Source organism: Alosa sapidissima, chromosome 11, assembly GCF_018492685.1.
Source record: "Alosa sapidissima isolate fAloSap1 chromosome 11, fAloSap1.pri, whole genome shotgun sequence".
Classification (NCBI taxonomy): domain Eukaryota; kingdom Metazoa; phylum Chordata; class Actinopteri; order Clupeiformes; family Clupeidae; genus Alosa; species Alosa sapidissima.
In genome coordinates, this window is record NC_055967.1 from 36,847,688 (window position 1) to 36,867,600 (window position 19,913).

The 19,913-nt window shown below is 42.0% G+C and overlaps 2 protein-coding genes across 5 annotated transcripts; one reads left to right on the forward strand and one right to left on the reverse strand.

Annotated features, from left to right (window-relative positions):
* The first annotated feature begins 398 nt into the window (after positions 1 to 398).
* On the forward strand, positions 399 to 11,365 carry LOC121723883 (ruvB-like 2). 2 transcript variants are annotated; one of them, XM_042110069.1, is made up of 15 exons: positions 399 to 535; positions 1,287 to 1,341; positions 1,496 to 1,551; positions 3,469 to 3,610; positions 3,937 to 4,066; positions 4,306 to 4,372; positions 4,605 to 4,711; positions 5,079 to 5,172; positions 5,273 to 5,396; positions 5,506 to 5,600; positions 9,448 to 9,566; positions 10,045 to 10,164; positions 10,337 to 10,466; positions 10,669 to 10,783; positions 10,987 to 11,365. In XM_042110069.1, the coding sequence occupies exons 2-15, from the start codon at positions 1,287 to 1,289 to the stop codon at positions 11,010 to 11,012; spliced, it is 1,380 nt and encodes a 459-aa protein (XP_041966003.1). In that variant the 5' UTR covers positions 399 to 535; the 3' UTR covers positions 11,013 to 11,365. The 2 variants fall into 2 exon arrangements, with proteins under 2 accessions (XP_041966003.1, XP_041966004.1); XM_042110070.1 differs by lacking the exon at positions 399 to 535 and adding an exon at positions 1,143 to 1,216.
* Positions 11,366 to 12,014: 649 nt separating this feature from the next.
* Positions 12,015 to 14,427, reverse strand: zgc:171459 (uncharacterized protein LOC562056 homolog). 3 transcript variants are annotated; one of them, XM_042110072.1, is made up of 5 exons: positions 14,127 to 14,427; positions 13,682 to 13,775; positions 13,512 to 13,599; positions 13,154 to 13,432; positions 12,015 to 13,096 (listed from the first exon to the last, which is right to left on the reverse strand). In XM_042110072.1, the coding sequence occupies exons 1-5, from the start codon at positions 14,161 to 14,163 to the stop codon at positions 12,719 to 12,721; spliced, it is 876 nt and encodes a 291-aa protein (XP_041966006.1). In that variant the 5' UTR covers positions 14,164 to 14,427; the 3' UTR covers positions 12,015 to 12,718. The 3 variants fall into 3 exon arrangements, with proteins under 3 accessions (XP_041966006.1, XP_041966005.1, XP_041966007.1); XM_042110071.1 differs by having other exon boundaries at positions 12,015 to 13,432; XM_042110073.1 differs by lacking the exon at positions 13,682 to 13,775 and having other exon boundaries at positions 12,015 to 13,432.
* Between the last annotated feature and the right edge of the window lie 5,486 nt (positions 14,428 to 19,913).

Genomic DNA, 19,913 nt, shown 5'->3' on the forward strand with positions numbered 1-19,913 from the left:
GAGTTTCACAGAAGAGTCTGAGAAAATGACGATAAAAACAGCAACACAAAGACTGTAGTGTTTGATATCTAACGCATGCAGTGTGTTGCTGTTGATTTGAATGAGGAATTCAAATGGTGCATGTGTGTATGGTTTTGTTGCAATAATTACATAACTGGCATGCGTCAGGTAATGGTAAGGTAAAAGCAACGACCGAAATGCAGTGTTGAAACACGTACGAAACGTATTAAAAATGCAAACACAGATTCGGTATAAACACTGACCACCCCCCCGAAAAAAATCTCCCGTTTTTGGAAAGCTAAATGTTGACAGGTATGGTGAAACTTTCTCACAGCAAGATCGCCGTAGGCTATGCCATATGATTAGGGTAAGGCTTAGGGTTATGTCCTGCTGCTGCCATCTACAGTCTACCAAGACTATTGCTTCATTGGGATTGGACCAGAACGTTCGTCTAGAGCCCATTCCAACCACGGAAGACATTTTCGTGCGTACTCTTTGAATCAGCCGCTGCATTTCAAGGGAAGTGGGGGCCAAGGTAAACTTCATCCCGTCTTTATTCTAAGTTAGATGTTTCGTGTTAGTCTGGCAATACAGACATTTCAAGTCTGAAACATTTTCCACCTGTGCTACCACTTTTACATTTTATTTAATCTGTGAATTATTATTTGCCTTGAGATTGTATCTAGCTAGCATAGCTAATAGCTGCACATGGTGCATTTAACGTTAACGTTGCCCTTAAACGTGTACCTGTGAATACCTATCGCTTATTTACTGACCATTTAAGATTTACTCAGTTAGACTCAATTAATACCAGTTAAAGTTAACACAAATGAATCAAAGTGATGATTGCCTAACGGTATTTTGTTCTGCCAGTTTGAGACATTGTGAAATTGGATAACGTTGGTTAACGTTATCTCATGCTTAGCTTCTATGTTAACGTTAGCCATAAGTTACTGTGATGTCAAATCCAGATCAGTACAACTAGACAGTGATGACAAAACAATTCTTCAATTGTATGATAATGCAGGGTGGGTTATTTATCTGCCTGTTTGGAGATATAACGTTAGAGCTATACAAATCGAGGATAAGTTACTTCAATGTTAGCAAGTTAGTCTCACGCACTTTGTTGTGGTTATCGTGTTGCTGTGGTAACCGCATGCCACTGTGTTGTAGTATCAGTGCTGAAATCCGAAAAGAACCATTTCGATTTTAAAAGGTACAATCATTTGTTTTTATTACATAATTATTTTAATTCATGTAATAGTCACTACTTTGTTTGTAAATAGATGGCAACTACTAAGGTCCCCGAGGTTCGCGACACCACCAGGATTGAGAGAATTGGTAAGGTTTAACTTGTGTTGCTTTTAAATGGAGGAGAGCTTATTTTCATATTTGATTTGTTTTTCATGGGAAAACTTGAATGAAATATATGACTTTATTTTTTCAATATAATTTAATGAAAAAATGTAAACATTTTGATTTTGTTTGTTATTAGGAGCCCATTCGCATATCCGTGGTCTTGGACTGGATGATGCCTTGGAACCCCGCCAGGTGAGGGTCTGCGTACCTGCAATCAGACTAGACATTAACAGTGTTTCCCACAGAATTGAATTCCATTTGCGGTGGTTGGTTGGCAGAATTATCTTGAATACAACAGTTTTTAACAAATTAGCACAGCGTGGTTATGATGCTAACCAGATTTAAGCGCAATTTAGTACAACCTGGAAATAGCATCATAACCACGCTGTGCTACTTATACTCAGTGTTGGGCAAGTTACTTCAAAAGCGTAATGCATTATTTATTACTTGTTACTGTCATCTCAAAGTAATTTGTTACATTACAATATTACTGTCTTTGAATTGTAAGGCATTACACTACGTTTACATTACTTTCACCAAAATAACAGGAAATATGGATTTGGTGTTCTCAATAGATCTTCATGTGTTCAATGCAGCTCATTACACGGCAGGAGGTGATGTGGTATGGCATAATGACTGAGCTAGGCTTAAGGCTAACAAAAGAACAATATATTGGTTGCAATTATGGCTCATGGGACAATGTAGGCCCCAAAGGCCAAAGGTCACTCACAACTTAATATAGTAAAATATAGCTATAGTGAAATTGTATGTTGACTTTAAATGGTTCTCATCATTGCTGGTTGCCTTTCCTTCCACTTACAGTGGTGTAGACTTAATGCAAAAGCAATGCATTACTGTAATTACATTACTTTTTTAATGCATTACTCCCAACACTGCTTATACTATATAGCACAGCGTGGTTATGATGCTAACCAGATTTAAGCACAATTTAGTACAACCTGGAAAATCATTGTGTGGTGGTCAATGTTGATATTGTGGTGGGCCGCCACAAATAAGTCAATGTATGGGAAACACTGCATTAAGGGTGTTTTCACATATAGTCCCTTTTTAAAAAACTCAGTCCACTGAAAAGGGACCAGAAAGTGGACCAAAACAAAAGGGACTCAGTTTATTTTGTATTCACATTGTAAGTTCATTTGAAAGGGGACTTGGATCTCTTTCTGGTGCACTTCAGCTCTGATGGGGCCTCAGTTTTCTTCCTGTTCACACTATCTATATCTACCTTCTCTGGGTTGGATTGGATTATGGGCTATGTAGTTGCTCTGGGTTATATTTTCACCATCATTCATTATCAGGTTGAAATGATTATCATAACCCATAATTGGTGTGGTGATTTTGTTTCATAAATACATTTCTTTTCTGAAATATATGTATTATATTATATTTTCAGAATGAATTCTCTTGAGCTGTCAGTCAACAAGCTCGACAAAGATAATAGCTTTCTACTTCAGTGGTTACACCTGGTTACTGTTGCTATGTCCAGCTTTAGCTCACATCCAAAATGACTAGTGAAAAGCAGCCGGCTAACTGGGCTGCACAGTCTCCCATATGTTTTCCACATGCAAGAAGAGTTCGACAAAGATAATAGCCTAGCTAGCAGATCATGAGAAATGGTGAGCAATGTAATCCAAATGATTCCTACATTGTTAGTTGCCAATAGCTTGAATGAAAATATATTCAGCCTAATGTTAATGCTAGAACACACTTGTTTGGCTGTAGCCAAATTGCAAATGTCTGTAGGCCTATCATGAGCCTAAGGATAATATATATATCTATATATATATATCTCAAAGGTAATTCAAGTAGGACAAAATAGGCTAGCCTACAGTGCAAAATGTGAAAGAGAACCCAGGGCGATTTGTGTTCACAATGCACAGATAATGTGAACCGTGCCGAGACTACCTCCCGAGCGTAGAGGGAACTGAGATCAGTTGGCGTGTTCACGTATGCACACAAAATGCTGAGTCATCGATCTGAGTTGGTTTAGAAGCCTGAAAGGGACCAAGTGTGAAAACACCCTTCGTTTGTGCTATCTGTAGTGTGTGGATTATGTGAATTTATTGCAAAAGTTTCCCTGTTGTTTTCTAGGTTTCACAGGGGATGGTTGGTCAGCTGGCATCAAGAAGGGCTGCTGGGCTCATTTTGGAAATGATCAAAGATGGTCACATCGCAGGTCGCGCTGTTCTCATTGCTGGGCAGCCTGGCACAGGAAAGACAGCCATCGCCATGGGTACGTCTTGAACTTAACAGAATACTCACCACCATATTGTTATCCAGGGGTTTGAACACCGAAAACTTGCAATGCTTAGTTTTCTGATATGAGGGCCATTTCACAAAAACAGAATTAAGAATTCCAAGAGGAAATGCAGGGCTTGACCTAACAGCTGGGCAGCCAAGTTCAACATGTTTCATAAATGCCAAGCCCGGATAAGTAGATGCCACTAGGTCAAGCCAGGTGTGAGTAATTTGGGAAAAATAGCATAACCCACACCAAGAGAGCAGCAGTTTTGTTCACATTGCATTCTAAAGATGTTGTTCTTTGCTCTTATCTGCCAGGCATTGCCCAGTCTCTTGGGCAAGATACACCATTCACTGCTCTGGCTGGAAGTGAGATCTTTTCCCTTGAGATGAGCAAGACAGAAGCTCTGACCCAGGCCTTCCGCAAAGCCATCGGCGTCAGGATCAAGTGAGTGCTGGTGAAAGTGCTTTGCTAAATTAATCCATAACTACGTTTCTCTTGTACGCTTTAGCCAAACAGGCCTGAATTGCACTTTTTGCATTCTAAAGTTGTTTTCCTAGGAAATCCATAACTTATATTCTTTAGACACTTCTAATGGTGGAGAAGCTTAAGACAAAACGGCAAAAATTGTGTACAGTATGCCTAGTTACATGTATATGATTTGTTGTTTCTGATTGGGTTTGCAGGGAAGAGACTGAAATCATTGAGGGAGAGGTGGTGGAGATCCAGATCGACAGACCAGCCACGGGAACTGTAAGTCATGATCTGAATTGTAAGTCATGATCTGAACTGTGAGTCATGATTTGCTTTGTTATGATGGCTTTATTGCTACATGTTTACATTGGATTCAGTCTGATGCGAAATCAAAATGATCACTCTTACATTAGTCATGCATCATGAGAAAGTTGTTAGGGGGGATAAAAGAACAATGGTTAATATCATTACCTATCAAATTCATTTGAGGGCTTCTGCATTTCTCTGATAGGGAGCCAAAGCTGGCAAGCTGACCCTGAAGACTACAGAGATGGAGACCATCTATGACCTGGGCAGCAAAATGATTGAAAGCCTGACCAAAGAGCGTGTCCAGGCTGGGTGAGCTAACGCCATTTTATGGTTCATTCCGTGGTCCATTGTCATTACTGCACTCAGCAGGGCTGGCGCCCGTGCCCCTACGTGATGGTGTAAAGCTAAACAGTGCCCTCGCTTGGAGTGTGGGCTTCATCCTGTGTGTGAAGTGTCAGAACTTATTTGACTGAAAAATGCAATCATCTGCCAATTTAACTATCTACATCTTGGTGTCACATCAACTGTCAGAATGCACCTCATAGTATTTGTGTTTGCTAAGAATACTGGGGGGGGGGGGGGGGTGTTTATTTAAGTGTAAAGCATGCGTAACATGCTTAAACTTACAGTAAAGCATTCAGTGTTTGAATAAAGTTACTTTCTCCTCCAAACGTAGAGATGTTATCACCATCGATAAAGCCACTGGGAAGATCAGTAAACTGGGACGCTCCTTCACAAGAGCTCGAGATTATGATGCCATGGGTGCCCAGGTGAGCTGACCGCTTTCTTGAACCGCGTGCCCTCATTACGCACAGGAGTGCTGTGTGCTGTGTGGCGCGCTGGCTCTCACAGCCTTTGCTCTGGTTTCAGACGCAGTTCGTCCAGTGTCCAGAGGGGGAGCTGCAGAAGCGTAAGGAGGTTGTCCACACTGTGTCCCTGCACGAGATAGACGTCATTAACAGCCGCACACAAGGCTTCCTGGCTCTCTTCTCAGGTGCGTCCTCCGCACTTTGCCACTTTGTCTTAGTCCAGGAACTCTGCAGACTGATGTCCTTGTGTCTTAACTGACTGACCACTGCTGACCACTGCTTTGCTCGGGACAGGTGACACGGGAGAGATCAAGTCGGAGGTCCGAGAGCAGATCAACGCTAAAGTGTCTGAATGGAGAGAGGAGGGCAAAGCTGAACTCATTCCTGGGGTGAGTAGAGGAAGTGAGTGTGGAAGCGCTTTCAGACGTACGTGTAAGACCGGAGGTTCTGCGGATGTTAAACGGTGGGGCTGTATATCTGAACGACATAACCGGTCATATGGAAGTCCGAATTTAGCCTGTGTTTCTACTGCTCCCCCCCCCTAGTATTTCCTCCGGACATTATGTAAATGTGCTGTGTCTGAACAAAGCGTAGAATATGCGGTTAAAATTCATACCTAGTGAGAGGGCGTGTCAGTGATGTTTCTTTCGTGCGTTCATGTGGTTAGATCTGACTTAAATGCCAGTGTTATGATGAAGTGTAGGGCTGGGACAACGCGTCGACGTAATCGATGACATCGGCGCAAAAAATACGTTCAAAAATTCGTCAAGCATAACGTGTGCTGCTACACCTTCAGTGTTTTCCATACGTTGGCTAATCTGTGGCTGGGCACCACGAAATCAAAACCGGCCACCACACGTTGATGTTCTATGTTGTAGGCCTACTATTTAAATTAACGATAAAATAATGAAATTATTTTATAAAATATAAAATAATTTCATTGAGCTCCACTTTTTACTCACAGCCTTTCCTCGCCCCGCCCGTTCTCGTAAAGAGCCCGCTGCTCCTCCTGTGCATGTGCATTTAACAAAATATTCACGATTGTTGAAGGATTGTTGTTGCCACATAGAAGCATTGCATAGAACACAGTGGGCTAAATTGCTATTAAATCCGCTTAGCATCGTGACCATGCTGCGCAAATTTGTTCAAAACTGCTGCATTAAAGTTAAAGTAAACTCTGCTAAGGTCTTATCACAACATAGTACATTGAGGAGACTAAACTAAGTTAAGTTACAGTGTGCAATCAAGCAGTATCTCAAAGCTAACGTTAGAATACTGTTTGGATGTCAAGTTTAGCATGCTTATTTGCAGCTGCTTGTATTTGTTATTCATGCAGGGCTCATTTTATTGACTCTGAATGTTTGCAAAATCCCGATGTAAATGAAAAGTGTTTTCCAAGACTCAAAAGTGTTTGTCCAAAGGAGAAGTACGAACCGTTTTTTGAACTAACTACTTATGAATTGCATCCACACATCAGCAGCCTTTTAACAGTGTTAATGTTAATTGCAAGGATTCCGACACGAACGTCTTAAAATGACAGGCACTCAATTAGACATACACTACTGAACTTTATTGAATGCTACCTCTGACTAAGAATGCATTACTTTGCACTTGTATAGTCTTTTATTTTGTAATCTTAAAGGAGAATTCCGGTGTGATATTGACCTAAAGTGTATTGAAACATGATACCGAGTGTGAACGTATGTCTCATAGCCCATCTCGGCTTGTCCCCTGCACTCCAAAATCTGGCGCTAGTTAGCCGATGCTACCAACAGCTTTTTCAATAGTGGTGCTTCGGCATCGGGCTAGCCATGCAAATAAATCACTGTTTTACACCCATTTACGAGGCTCAATGCATCTCCACACTTCATTGGTAGACTTCCGAGGGCCCTGACATTTAAAACGAGACATTGAGAACTTTGAAAAAGCACTGGTAGTTTACTTACAATACGATTTATACAGACAGTATCTTCACGAAGTTTAGCATTTGCAGCCATCTTGAATTTAGTCACGATAAGTCGAACAACGAGTAAGAATGAACAGGTATGATAAGGGATCAGATTCCAAAAATAATTCAGTGGAAATGCATGGATTCCAGTTGCTGCTACTGGAAGAAACTGGAATCCATGCATTTCCACTGAATTATTTTTGGAATCTGATCCCTTATCATACCTGTTCATTCTTACTCGTTGCTCGACTTATCGTGACTAAATTCAAGATGGCTGCAAACGTTAAACTTCGTGAAGATACTGTCTGTATAAATCGTCTTGTAAGTAAACTACCAGTGCTTTTTCAAAGTTCTCAATGTCTCGTTTTAAATGTCAGGGCCCTCGGAAGTCTACCAATGAAGTGTGGAGATACATTGAGCCTCGTAAATGGGTGTAAAACAGTGATTTATTTGCATGGCTAGCCCGATGCCGAAGCACCACTACTGAAAAAGCTGTTGGTAGCATCGGCTAACTAGCGCCAGATTTTGGAGTGCAGGGGACAAGCCGAGGTGGGCTATGAGACATACGTTCACACTCGGTATCATGTTTCAATACACTTTAGGTCAATATCACACCGGAATTCTCCTTTAAAAGCAATAAACGTATATTGCAATGTAAAAGAATTCATGTTTTTTTATTCAGATATGTAAATAAACATGTATAAGTTGCTATTAGTAAATTAATGGGGAGATAATCGATAATCGAATCGAAACAGACTGAAAAAATGAATCGTTAGATTAATCGATGCATCGAAAAAATAATCGCTAGATTAATCGTTTAAAAAATAATAGTTTATCCCAGCCCTAATGGAGTGGCATAGTGCTGTCCAGAAAATCTCCGACCTGGAAAGATGCAGACATCACGGAGCTACTGTCCATGAGGGCATACAACATTTTGATAGAACACATAAGGGAACGGCAAGAGACACGTTGTAGCCTACAACTGCATGGCAAGGCCAAACGAATTCAAAAGACTGAATCATCATATAAGCAGAAGGCACTGGAAAAGGCAGTAGCCTACACCGACATTGTTGACGACAATAACAGGAGTATTTAATAAATTGTTAGCCAACACGGTCGGTTTTCTGTTCATTGATAGCCTTCTCATGACCTCACTGCTGAGCTCGCAGTATTGTTGATATTTGTTGAGCATATATGCCTAGAGAAAAGGAAAACGAAGAAAACCCAACTTTGTTCCAAGCTCCTTACGCAAATGCAATAGACACATGGGGAGAGGATGCTTTTGGAAAAAATAAACCATGAAAAAAACGAACTGTTTGTTATGTTTTTTTATGTCACTGTTATGTTAGTATTTTGTTTGTTGCTTAAAAACGTTGTATATGATGGCCTTGAAGTCTTGAGTTAGCCTACTGAATTGGCTGGTACCATAAAGTTTGTGCATGCTCTCTCTCTACAACACAAACCAGATTTGGGGTTCCATAGCCAAGTAATTCTGCTACATAACGTTGAAAACAGATAAATGTGTTTATTCGAAGCACACATATAAATACTGTAGGTCAATTTCAAGTGCGCACTTACGTGACTACTTCAAGTATCAGCCTACGCACAATAGATTTTTCTTCTTTAGCCTACATAATGCATACACTTTGTAAACAAACAGCAGCTGTGACGGGCAGCGGCCGCATATATTCTGCGTCATATCTCGCATCTTGTGAACTCTACAAGCCCCCACCCCTCACTCGACAACCACACAGAGATTCTGTAATGTGCGTGTATGTCGTTCACATGTCGTCCGTATAAGGTCCGCAGGTTAGCCTCATATCTGAATCATCCGAAGGGTAAGACCTCCGTTTGACAAACCTCCGCATATACTTCGGAGGTTATATCTGAAAGCGCTTTGTGTGTGTAGAGGGAGTGTGTGTGTGTGTAGAGGGAGTGTGTGTGTGCCTGTGCCCACATTACATGAGGTTGTGAACTTGGAAGTTTTTTTTTCCTAAAACGTTCCTAAAAAGTGTAAGTAAAGCTTTTTTCTAATGCTCTGACCACTAAGCACTTTACAGAGTAATTCCTCATGTTCTCATTCACTCATACGCAGATGGTGGAGGCTGCCATGTAAGGTGTCAACCTTCACAGGAGAAATTGTAAGGTCTGGTTTAAGGAGTGTGTTCCTCTTGCAGAGGTTTGGTCTGGTTTAAGCAGTGTGTTCCTCTTGCAGAGGTTTGGTGTGGTTTAAGGAGTGTGTTCCTCTTGCAGAAGTTTGGTGTGGTTTAAGGAGTGTGTTCCTGCAGGTACTCTTCATTGATGAGGTCCACATGCTTGACATGGAGTGCTTCTCCTTCCTGAACCGCGCCCTTGAAAACGACCTTTCGCCCGTGCTCATCATGGCCACCAACAGAGGCATCACTCGGTACGCTGGAGCACCACCCAAACTGCCCTCACGCACCACCCCAACTGCCCTCATGCACCACCCAAACTGCCCTCAAGCCACATACTGTCTCCAGGACAGAGATAAAGCACCACCCAAACTGCCCTCATGCACCACCCAAACTGCCCTCATGCACGACCCAAACTGCCCTCACGCACCACCACCCAAACTGCCCTCACGCACCACCACCCAAACTGCCCTCATGCACCACCCAAACTGCCCTCAAGCCACATACTGTCTCCAGGACAGAGATAAAGCACCACCCAAACTGCCCTCACGCACCACCACCCAAACTGCCCTCATGTCACACCACCCAAACTGCCCTCATGTCACATACTGTCTCCAGGACAGAGATAGAGGAACTGTCCATAAATACCTGATAAATTAATCATCAAACAGTTCAAATATATAGTATACTTTTTTGGTTTTTACTACATATCTTTTGTGTCTCCCATGCCAGCATTCGTGGAACCAACTACCAGAGCCCCCATGGAATCCCCATTGATTTGCTGGACCGCCTGCTGATCATCGCCACCACCCCCTACACAGAGAAAGAGACCAGGCAGATCCTTAAGATCAGGTAAGAGACAGAAACCAAATACTCATGTCTATTTAATTTCCTTTAGAAATATTTGTGGAGCTCTGTGTGTGTTGTCTGTAGGTGGTGCTTGTTGTTTGTAATAAATCATTTCGAAGTTGTACATGTTTTTTACTGATGTGTGTTGTGTGTGCGCGTGCGTGCGTGTGTGCAGGTGTGAGGAGGAGGATGTGGAGCTGAGCGAGGAGGCGCACTCCGTCCTGACGCGCATTGGAATGGAAACCTCCCTCCGTTACGCCATCCAGCTCATCAGCACTGCTGGCCTGGTCTGCCGCAAGCGCAAGGTAAGCAACTGCCCAAATCCAGAAAAAAAACTTCATATGATGCATTAAAACAAAATATTTATGGCACAGAAGCCCTGCTCTGTGTAAGTTCATTATATTAAAAGGCTTGAAGCTGTTCTCTGTAGTCCATGTGCTCTGACCCCCTCAACACTAGGCACCACATTGTGAGAGCTGACTTAAATTGCTGATATTTGTTACTTAGGGCACCGAGGTGCAAGTGGAAGACATCAAACGGGTGTACTCGCTCTTCCTGGACGAAGCACGCTCCTCACAGTATATGAAAGATTACCAAGACTCCTTCCTTTTCAATGAAGCACGTACGTGGAACCCACCCATTTTAATTTGCACTTTGTTTCAAGAGCAACTTTGGAAGATTAGACAGCGGGAACAGCTGGAATCCTCTCCATTTACAGATCCAGAGACAAGATAAGGAGTCAGGAGTTAGTAACTTAAGGAAAAGGAAACATAAATGATATTGATCAGCACTGCAGGAATTAATGAGTGTTTCTTTCTTTTGCAGAAGTTCCTCAGATGGATACCTCATAATAGTTCTCATACAGGATGCCTTTTTTTTGTACTGTGTTCTGAAATGTGATCTTATTTTCCAATGGACTTCAATTCACCAAGCAAACCTTCCCCAGAGAGAGAGAACTTACCTAGAGAGAACTTACCTGGAGGCCTTACCTCTCTGGGCTACTGAGTACCTCAACACAACAGTCAACATGAGAGTCTGTCATGGGATCTAAGTGCATCCCTTTCTGGACAGCTTTGATTGGTATGAGTAGAGACCTCTACATTTATGTGGTGGTTATACAACATTTATTGATCTGTTTTTAAAATGAAAACTAATTAAACTGTTGAAGAATAAAAGTCTGCTCTGGGCAGAAGACCTTTTCTAACCAGTTGAAATGTTCCTGATCTGTTATGATGGGTTTCTAAACTGTTGAGATTTTAGAAGATTCTGAAACTGTTACCTCTGTGTCTTGCCCAAGGTTATTGTTTAGTAGAGCTATGCAGTTGTGAGCTACCCTTAAACTAAACAAGAAAGAAAATGTTAAGCTCTGACTGTTTTAAATAACGCTTGTGACCTATGCTGTTGAGTTGCCTTGCTAGAATACCTTGTATCCTCCCTTGGGATTGTGTCTCTAAATCATTAGATTAGACAGGGCCAGATAAGTGCACAGAGAAGACTGTGCTCCCTTGGGATTGTGTCTCTAAATCATTAGATTAGACAGGGCTAAATAAATGCACAGGGAAGACTGTGCTCCCTTGGGATTGTGTCTCTAAATCATTAGATTAGACAGGGCTAAATAAGTGCACAGAGAAGACTGTGCTCCAAATATTCTCCCACTATACACCATGTTCATACCAATTTAACATGAATTTCCATAATTGAAAATGACAGTGAAGTGATTAAATGGTCAAGTGATCTAAGTCGCTGTAACTGTAACTACTGTCTGTAACGTTGTAAACTTGAGTCAAGTGAGTCATAACAGCTTGTTGTGATCTGTCACATCATATCAGAGTTCATATTAATGTGGGCAGGAGCAAGAGACACCATCTGCTTGTTTATTTATTCAAATGATGCAGCACAACTTGTATAATTTATATAAAATTATTTCACAAAAACCCTGTTCGCAGACCCCCAGTGGCTCCCCAGAAGCCACTTTCATGGCTGAATTAAATCACTTAACATAAGGTAGTTTCTAGAAAACAATTTTTGCACTTAACCACTATATGCAGCTTAACCTTGCAAACGTAATAGCAAACTCACTGAACAGTGTAACTTCCAAAAGCATGTTGTTTATGACCATTAGGAAGCTCATCATACAAAAACAAGAAGCCTTGGCCACCAAAGGCCAGCTGAGGTATGAAGGAATGAAAAAGTCCCAACAGTTCAAAAAGTCAGGAGTTAACAATACAGACTTGTAAACCTTATCTATTGTTAATCTTTTGAACTTGAACTTTTCCCTTAATTTTACTTTGAAGTAAAATTAAAATGAGTGTTTCCTGCACTTTGGTCCGTCAAAACACAGTTGCTCATATTGTGACTGGCTATAATGACATCACACACAATGAGGCTCACAGAAAAAAACAGCAGATGTGTTGTTCAATTGAAGGATAATGTGCCAATACCTGAAGCGATGTACTGTGAATACGTTTAATGTTCAGTGTCAGGTGTAAAGTGTGGACGTCTTCAGCGGAAATTATTCTCAACTTCCATCATTGTTTTTGGTACAGTATATGTGAGTTTAAAATTTCTCAATGAGTTTCTCAAATAGAGACCTCAATTTCTGCCTGTCCTCAAGAGTGGATGCGTTAGCCTCAGAGTGGGCGATATTGTTCTCATGGTCTTTACTTAACTGTTCCCTCTCCCTTGCGACGGCCACTTTGTCCCGTTCTAGCGACGCCAGGTCCTTCTCGAGTCTTACCTTGTCCCGCTGCACAGCTGTTCGGTCTCGTTCCACGGTGGCCCAGTCCCTTCTCAGCTGGGTTCGGTCTCTCTCCATGGCTGCTCTCTCCCTCTCCAAGAGTTTCCGCTCTCTCTCCAGCAGCAGACGCTCCCTCTCCACCTCTGCCTGATCCCGCTCCATGCCCAGACGCTCCCTCCTCAGGCTAGCGATCTCCACCTCTGCCTGATCCCGCTCCATGCCCAGACGCTCCCTCCTCAGGCTAGCGATCTCCACCCCCAGGTGCATGCCAGGTCCGCTTTCAGAGTGCTCACTAGCAGTCTCAGTGTTCTCTGGCAGTGGTGTGTTTGGGAGCAGCTTTAGGACATCAGTCCCCAGTTGCACAAGGCACACTCTCTTGGTGGAAAGGCTGGCACAGCTGTCCTCTGTCGTCATGGCCACGGAAGGTAAGGGAAACTTATCCCCAAGGGTCTTATCCAGCATACTGAACCAGTGCCAAGTGACCATCCCTTTTGCTGCCTCCTTTTCCATGCCAGGACCAGGACACTTCAGTTCCTGAACACAAAGTGGATAATAACTAAATGATCATGAAGATGGAAAATAACATTGACAGTGGTCATTAACAATAACAAACCTTATATTTCCTTTTCATATTGTCCCATTTTTTAGACAGCTGTTCAGTAGTAACAACTCCCTCCAGGCCCATCTCCTTTAATATTAAACTGTAGACAGAAAAAGAGTGAATTACATTGCAAGAGTAATTGGGTACTGAATTATTCTGTAACAAAAATGGTAATTACAAACCTCCAGGCTGCTTTAGCACCATTTTTCTTGCCATCAAACAGGGCATCATGTTCTGTGCGGAGTTCAATTAGTTTTGTTGTGTCTGAGATTGTAACTGTCAAAAGGAAGCTGTAAGTTATGCAATATCACTACTCTGGCTGGCTACAGTAGGCTACGGAGCCCGCGAAGTAACCCGCGAAGAGCCATAGCGTGGGAATTATTTTTGGAGCTCCTTTTGCGTTCCCTCGCAATACTTCCCACCTCCATTAAAAAAAACATGTCCCTTGGCAGGCTCCGTAGTTCTGCCAAAGAGTCTGCAGCGCTTCGTCAAAATCACTCCAACAATCTATCTATGTTATGGTCTCCAAATAAGGAGAGTTGCTGAGGCTAACCTTTTGATAAGCGACCAGAGTATTTCAGCGTAGGCTACTAAAAAACAAGTAAACAAAGTCAAATACAGACTTACAATTGTAGGTGTACTGCTTTGTAGTTTGATCATCCATGACTTTAACTTTGTACCAAAAGGGATCTTGTTAGGCAGTCAGGCAGGCAGCTAGGGGTGCATTGGTTGAGGAGATGCCAAGAAAAGGGCGGTGCGCTTAGACATCTTCACGGCTAGAACGACGGTGCTTGTTTAGCAAGAATAGGTTCTTTTTGCAGAAGTAAATTTCAGTAGTGACTTTAATCAGACACAATACGTTAATGACATTAACGCGAGAGGGAGCCATCACTTGTTTTGGTCATTTGTTACCCATTGCCTGCCTAGTGTGCCCGGTAGAGTTTGAAGGATTTCAATTGGTGCTTGTATCCCACGTGACGCTCAATGGGTCGTTCTATTCTGATCATATCCTACCCACCACCCAATCGCCTCGTGGCTGCTGGGGGGTAGGCCTATTCTTGGGGTAAACTTGGCCAAACAAACAAAAATAACAGCAGTATTCAAATGTCAAAACGGCAGATTTTGAGGAATTCGTTGCAGTTCATATGTAGTAATGCATTATTTTGAACAGGAAAAAAATGCATTGCAAAAGTTGGCTTCATTACTGCATGTCGTATTTTAGACATTCAGCTGCACTGTGATCCAAACACTTACCTGTATATAGCCGATTCATCGTGCTCAAGCTGTTTCAGAAGTGAATAGGCTAGTATCTAAGGTGTTTTAGCATGTGTCAATGAATAGGCTATTGTAGGCCAGTCATGGGCGGACTGGCCATCTGGCATACCGGGCATTTTCCCGGTGGGCCGACGCACCTTTTGGGCCGATAGAATAGGCTATATATATATAATTGAATCATTTTGGCCAACGATCGGCCCAAAGAAAGGACAATCAGCGGCCCACTGGTTACATTTTCATATGTCGACTGATCAAATAACAGCTCACGTCAGGCCCACCACTCGCATTTTGGCCCAGAGCCAGGATTTTGTGAGCCATCAGAAGTTAATCGAAGTTGCCTAAACGAAATTGCGGCGGATGCCGATAGTGACAATAGTAGTGCAAAAGTAACATCAATGTAGAAGCTTCAAAAATACAATATTGCAGATAGGCTAGCATATGTCAACAACATGTTGAAGTTCGTTGAGTTTGAACGAGGATGTAAGCAAGCATACAGAGGGACAGTGGGCAGGAGCCTTGCGGCTACATGATAAAACTCAGTGGTGGAGCAGGTAGGCTATGTGTGACATTCCATGCTGACGATGATGATTATGATGACTTATTAATTGCGATAATGTAATGATGTGGTTATGATAACGTAAGGCCGTGCTGTGATTATAATAACAAACAGCGTAACTTAAATGTTGTAAATGAATGATTTGCAACCCCCGACAGCAAAAGAGTGTCAAATCGATGTTAATTGTTGGTCAGATTGATCAGTTTCCGTCAGACGCCCAAAATTCAACATCGATGGCATGAGTGGTGGTTGGTCTCTCAAAGTAGAGCGTCGAAAGGGTTCTATCTTGGAAGGGTTAATTATCATGGTAAAGATGGGCTAAAAGACTGTAGACTGACGGAAATGTAGGCTACAAAACACAAGTTATATTCATGCATAAGCCAACTTATACGGTAACCTATACGATAGGCTACTGGAAGACATTAAAGATAATTAGTTAATGTAGCTATAATGTTCCAAAATGTACCAGCAGTATAGCCTACAGGAATAAAATATTTCCAGCAACAGCCCTATTTATTTTGTGTTGTTTCAGTTGTCCTACAGTGATTAACGTCTACTACAATCTAGGTAATTTAGCTCTACACATCTAGGCAAATTCCTAACTGTTTGGTGCTGCTGTCAGTTGAGCATTGTATAGTTTAAATGTAGCCTATTGAATAATTTGAAATGATACTTTGAATTCAAGCAGAAACTCTTTAATAATTGCTTGTATAGCCTAGGCTACTTGAATATGGAGATCATGTACTCCATGGCTACCTCTGATCAGACAGAGTGATAGCCAATGAGGCCTATCACTTTCAGTGCTCCATGACAGTTGAAAATACATGCATATTTAAGGGTAATGCAAAGTTTTGTATTTAATTAGGTGTGCCCGACCGATTTGAGGGCCGATTGGGCCAAATATGCCAGGGCCGATTTTTGGTCCCAGTCCGCCCCTGAGGCCAGTGGTTCTCAAATGGGGGTACGCGTACCCCTGGGGGTACGTGAGATTTTAACCCTTTTAACCTAGAAGCCGATTGACGCAAAGTGCGTCAAAAACACACCCTTTCTTCAGGGATGGATTACTGCACGGGCCTACCGGGCCCAGGCCCAGGGGCCCAAGGGGTCAGGGGGCCCTAAAGCCCAAGCCTTTGCAGGGAATCGTTCCCTCAATATCAACAAATCAGGATAATACATCTGGGCCCAGGGGCCCGAGAGTTCATAATCCGCCCATGCCTTTCTTCTCTGTTACATTGCTCTGGAACTGTTCATAGCAGCGAGAAGCCTTTATTGTGTGACAGAGCAGAAGTGGGGCTTTCCAACGAGACCACGCACTTGTCTGCACGTTAAAGTATGAAGATAAAAAAAATCATGAAATTAAATCAAATTGCATCATATTTACATATTTCATATTTATAGGTCTCTGCGTTCACCTGCGCACCCATTACTCTTTTAAATTACTCGCGAACCCGTGAACGCATCGATATGGCAAGCATATCAGATGAAAGAGGAGACACAGGGCTATCCATTGGTACCAAGTATGTCGATCCTTCTAGCTTATGAAAACAGACGAAGTGACTGCAATAATGTCATGTACAAAAACCAACGCTGCACACCCATTACTCTCGTTTGAATTACTCGCGGACCTGTGATAGATATGCCACGCATGTCAGATGAAAGAGGAGACACAGAGCTATCATTTGATACCAAGTAAATCCTTCTGGGTTATGAAACAGACGAAGTGACAGCAAAATAATAACTTCATATAGCTCGACTTACCTCACGTTTTTGTCTGTTTTTTTGGCAAAGCATGTTTATAATCCAACGCTATTGTGTGTTTCTCTATTAGGGCAGCCGTGGCCCACTGGTTAGCACTCTGGCCTTGTAACCGGAGGGTTGCCGGTTCGAGTATTTTAAAAAATCTTATATTTTGACATGTATCTCACCACAGCAAGTTCATAGCTCTACATGCATTTCATGTGTGTGTAGGGCAGACTGTCCTGAATCTGGCAATATCATTGCCATGGTGGAGGGATTCTCTGGGGCTGAGCAATTTACAGACATATGTGGTGTGCGCCTTACAGAAATAAATGCCTTTTTTTATTTAGTGATTAAAAATGACTATTCTGCGCTCCATATCTGTAATACGAACTGATCTGACCTGACTTGACCCGAGTTTACATGTTAGCCTGTGTGTGCGTGTATGCACTCATGATTCTCTACAACTTTTTACTGCATTGCCATGAACAAAGTAAAGGGGAAAAAAGGTGTGTCTTTGTTGAACAAATTGGGATGCAATGTGAGCCTTGAATTGAATGCCGTGCAGGAATTTGCTAGGATCTCAAAACCGGATTATGCCTTACTATTACTATTACTTATATGTATAGTATATATAGTATATATACTTTTTTGATCCCGTGAGGGAAATTTGGTCTCTGCATTTAACCCAATCGGTGAATTAGTGAAACACAAACAGCACACAGTGAACACACAGTGAGGTGAAGCACACACTAATCCCGGCGCAGTAGAGTACACTTCTACTAGGCCTACCAATAGAGTACACTTCTACTAGGCCTATCAATAGAGCACACTTCTACTAGGCCTCGATAGAGTACACTTCTACTAGGCCTACCAATAGAGTACACTTCTACTAGGCCTACCAATAGAGCACACTTCTACTAGGCCTACCAATATACAGACGTCTTCTAAAACTGTTCACTTCCACAAGGCCCATTCATTTGTAAATGAGTAAAAAGGCAAGTTGGTGGATATCGATATTTAGCTCTGTAAATATGCTTTGCTAAATGTGATCTCCAAGCCTGTTGATGTTTGCTTTTCTCTCCTTATTAAGTAAACACAGGATAATTAGGTGTTCCAGTCTATTGGCTGAGTGAGAGGCACTCTCATTAAATAATGCACTATAATCTAACCTTATTGGCTGGTAAATAATGCACTATAATCTAACCTTATTGGCTGGTAAATAATGCACTATAATCTAACCTTATTGGCTGGTAAATAATGCACTATAATATCTAATAGGGTGCTTCACCCGCCTTGACATATGCAAATTAATCTGTCCCTATGCTTATTATGTTCCAATGAGCAAAAAAACATTCCTGGTAAATTTTGAAGTAAATTGGATAATATTTAGGTGGCCCACCATTAACCTTTATGAATGGTCGAAATTGTTGCCAAATTCAGGAAATCGCCTGGCAATATGGGGGACTATGGGGGTATATTTCACATTATTTCACTTTTATCAATTTGTTAGCCAGTAGTTATTTGAATAATAACTGTATTAAGGGCATAAAGCACACAGCTCACTGGATAAACATTGGGTTTCTTCATGTTGTCATACATATTTTGGTGATTTTTCTCAGAAAAACGTCTTTTTTTTCTATTTTGAATAATGTTATTTGATGAAAAACACCTTAATGTGTATTGTAACACTTGCCATTAATCTTTTATTTTAACTGTTGTTGCTATGGTGTTATAAAAATTCCAAATCAGATATAGGCTACATGCGTGGTAATGTTTTGTTTAGTGGAGTAGTATTTGTATCACACAGGACTACATGAACTTACTTGCAACATGTCTTTTAGTGGAGAGTGTATTAGTAGCCTAATGCCAATCCACAGTCTTCAAAATGTACTCTGTCTACAAGAGACAATCGTCTTGGATATTTGGTTTGGGCAGTGGCCTTATTCAGGATGACTCGATTATCACTGGATCCCATCTTCCAAACTCGTCAAGTTCTCAGGTGCTCCATGTGGTATCTTTTGGGTGGTTCATCAGAAAACAGAACAAAGTGGGAATCAGCAAATATCGTGTGAATATGAAGTGATAATGACTGATTGGATTATAGCATAAACGCCACTTTTAAATATGATACGTATTTTACATCGACTTGGTGGGCCACATTGTTTTCCAGCCTTCAAATTTGGTACTGGGAAAACCCATGACAGCAAGCTTTTATTGATAGTTTACTTTCATGCTGTTTATTGAAAATGCCTGGCAAAGGCAATTTTTATTGCGTTTTCCAACAACATCAACACGTTACATTTATATAGCGCTTTTCTCAACACTCAAAGTGCTTCACATGGAAAGGGGGAACTCACTAACCACCACCAATGTGTAGCACCCACCTGGGTGCACGGCAGCCATTGTGTGCCAGAATGCTCACCACACACTAGATGGAGGTGGAGAGTGAGGGAGTGAATGAGCCAATTACAGTGGGGGATGATTAGGGGGCCAGATTGAATGAGCCAATCACACTGGGGGATGATTAGGGGGCCAGATTGAATGAGCCAGGTTGGAAATTTAGCCAGGACATCGGGGAATCCCCTACTCTTTGCGATAAGTGCCATGGCATCTTTAATGACCACAGTGAGACAGGACCTCAGTTAAACATCTCATCTGAAGGACGGCATCTCCTACAGTACAGTGTCTCCGTCACTGCACTGGGGCATTGGGATTGATCTTTTTGGCCAGAGGGAAGAGTGCCACCTACTGAACACCACTTCCAGCAGCAACCTAGTTTCCCAAGGAGGTCTCCCATCCAAGTCCTAATCAGGACCACACCTGCTTAGCTTCAGTAATTCAGC

What these genes read in the sequence shown, in the direction of transcription:
- LOC121723883 (XM_042110069.1), top strand. Translation starts at nt 1,287, where the DNA reads ATGGCAACTACTAAGGTCCCCGAGGTTCGCGACACCACCAGGATTGAG. An exon ending in CACCAGGATTGAGAGAATTG is followed by an intron (nt 1,342 to 1,495) that starts GTAAGGTTTAAC and finishes GTTTGTTATTAG; the next exon opens with GAGCCCATTCGCATATCCGT. An exon ending in AGGCAGATCCTTAAGATCAG is followed by an intron (nt 10,165 to 10,336) that starts GTAAGAGACAGA and finishes GCGTGTGTGCAG; the next exon opens with GTGTGAGGAGGAGGATGTGG.
- zgc:171459 (XM_042110071.1), bottom strand. Translation starts at nt 14,163, where the DNA reads ATGGATGATCAAACTACAAAGCAGTACACCTACAATT. An exon ending in AAAGCAGTACACCTACAATT is followed by an intron (nt 13,776 to 14,126) that starts GTAAGTCTGTAT and finishes TCCTTTTGACAG; the next exon opens with TTACAATCTCAGACACAACA. An exon ending in GGTGCTAAAGCAGCCTGGAG is followed by an intron (nt 13,600 to 13,681) that starts GTTTGTAATTAC and finishes TTCTGTCTACAG; the next exon opens with TTTAATATTAAAGGAGATGG.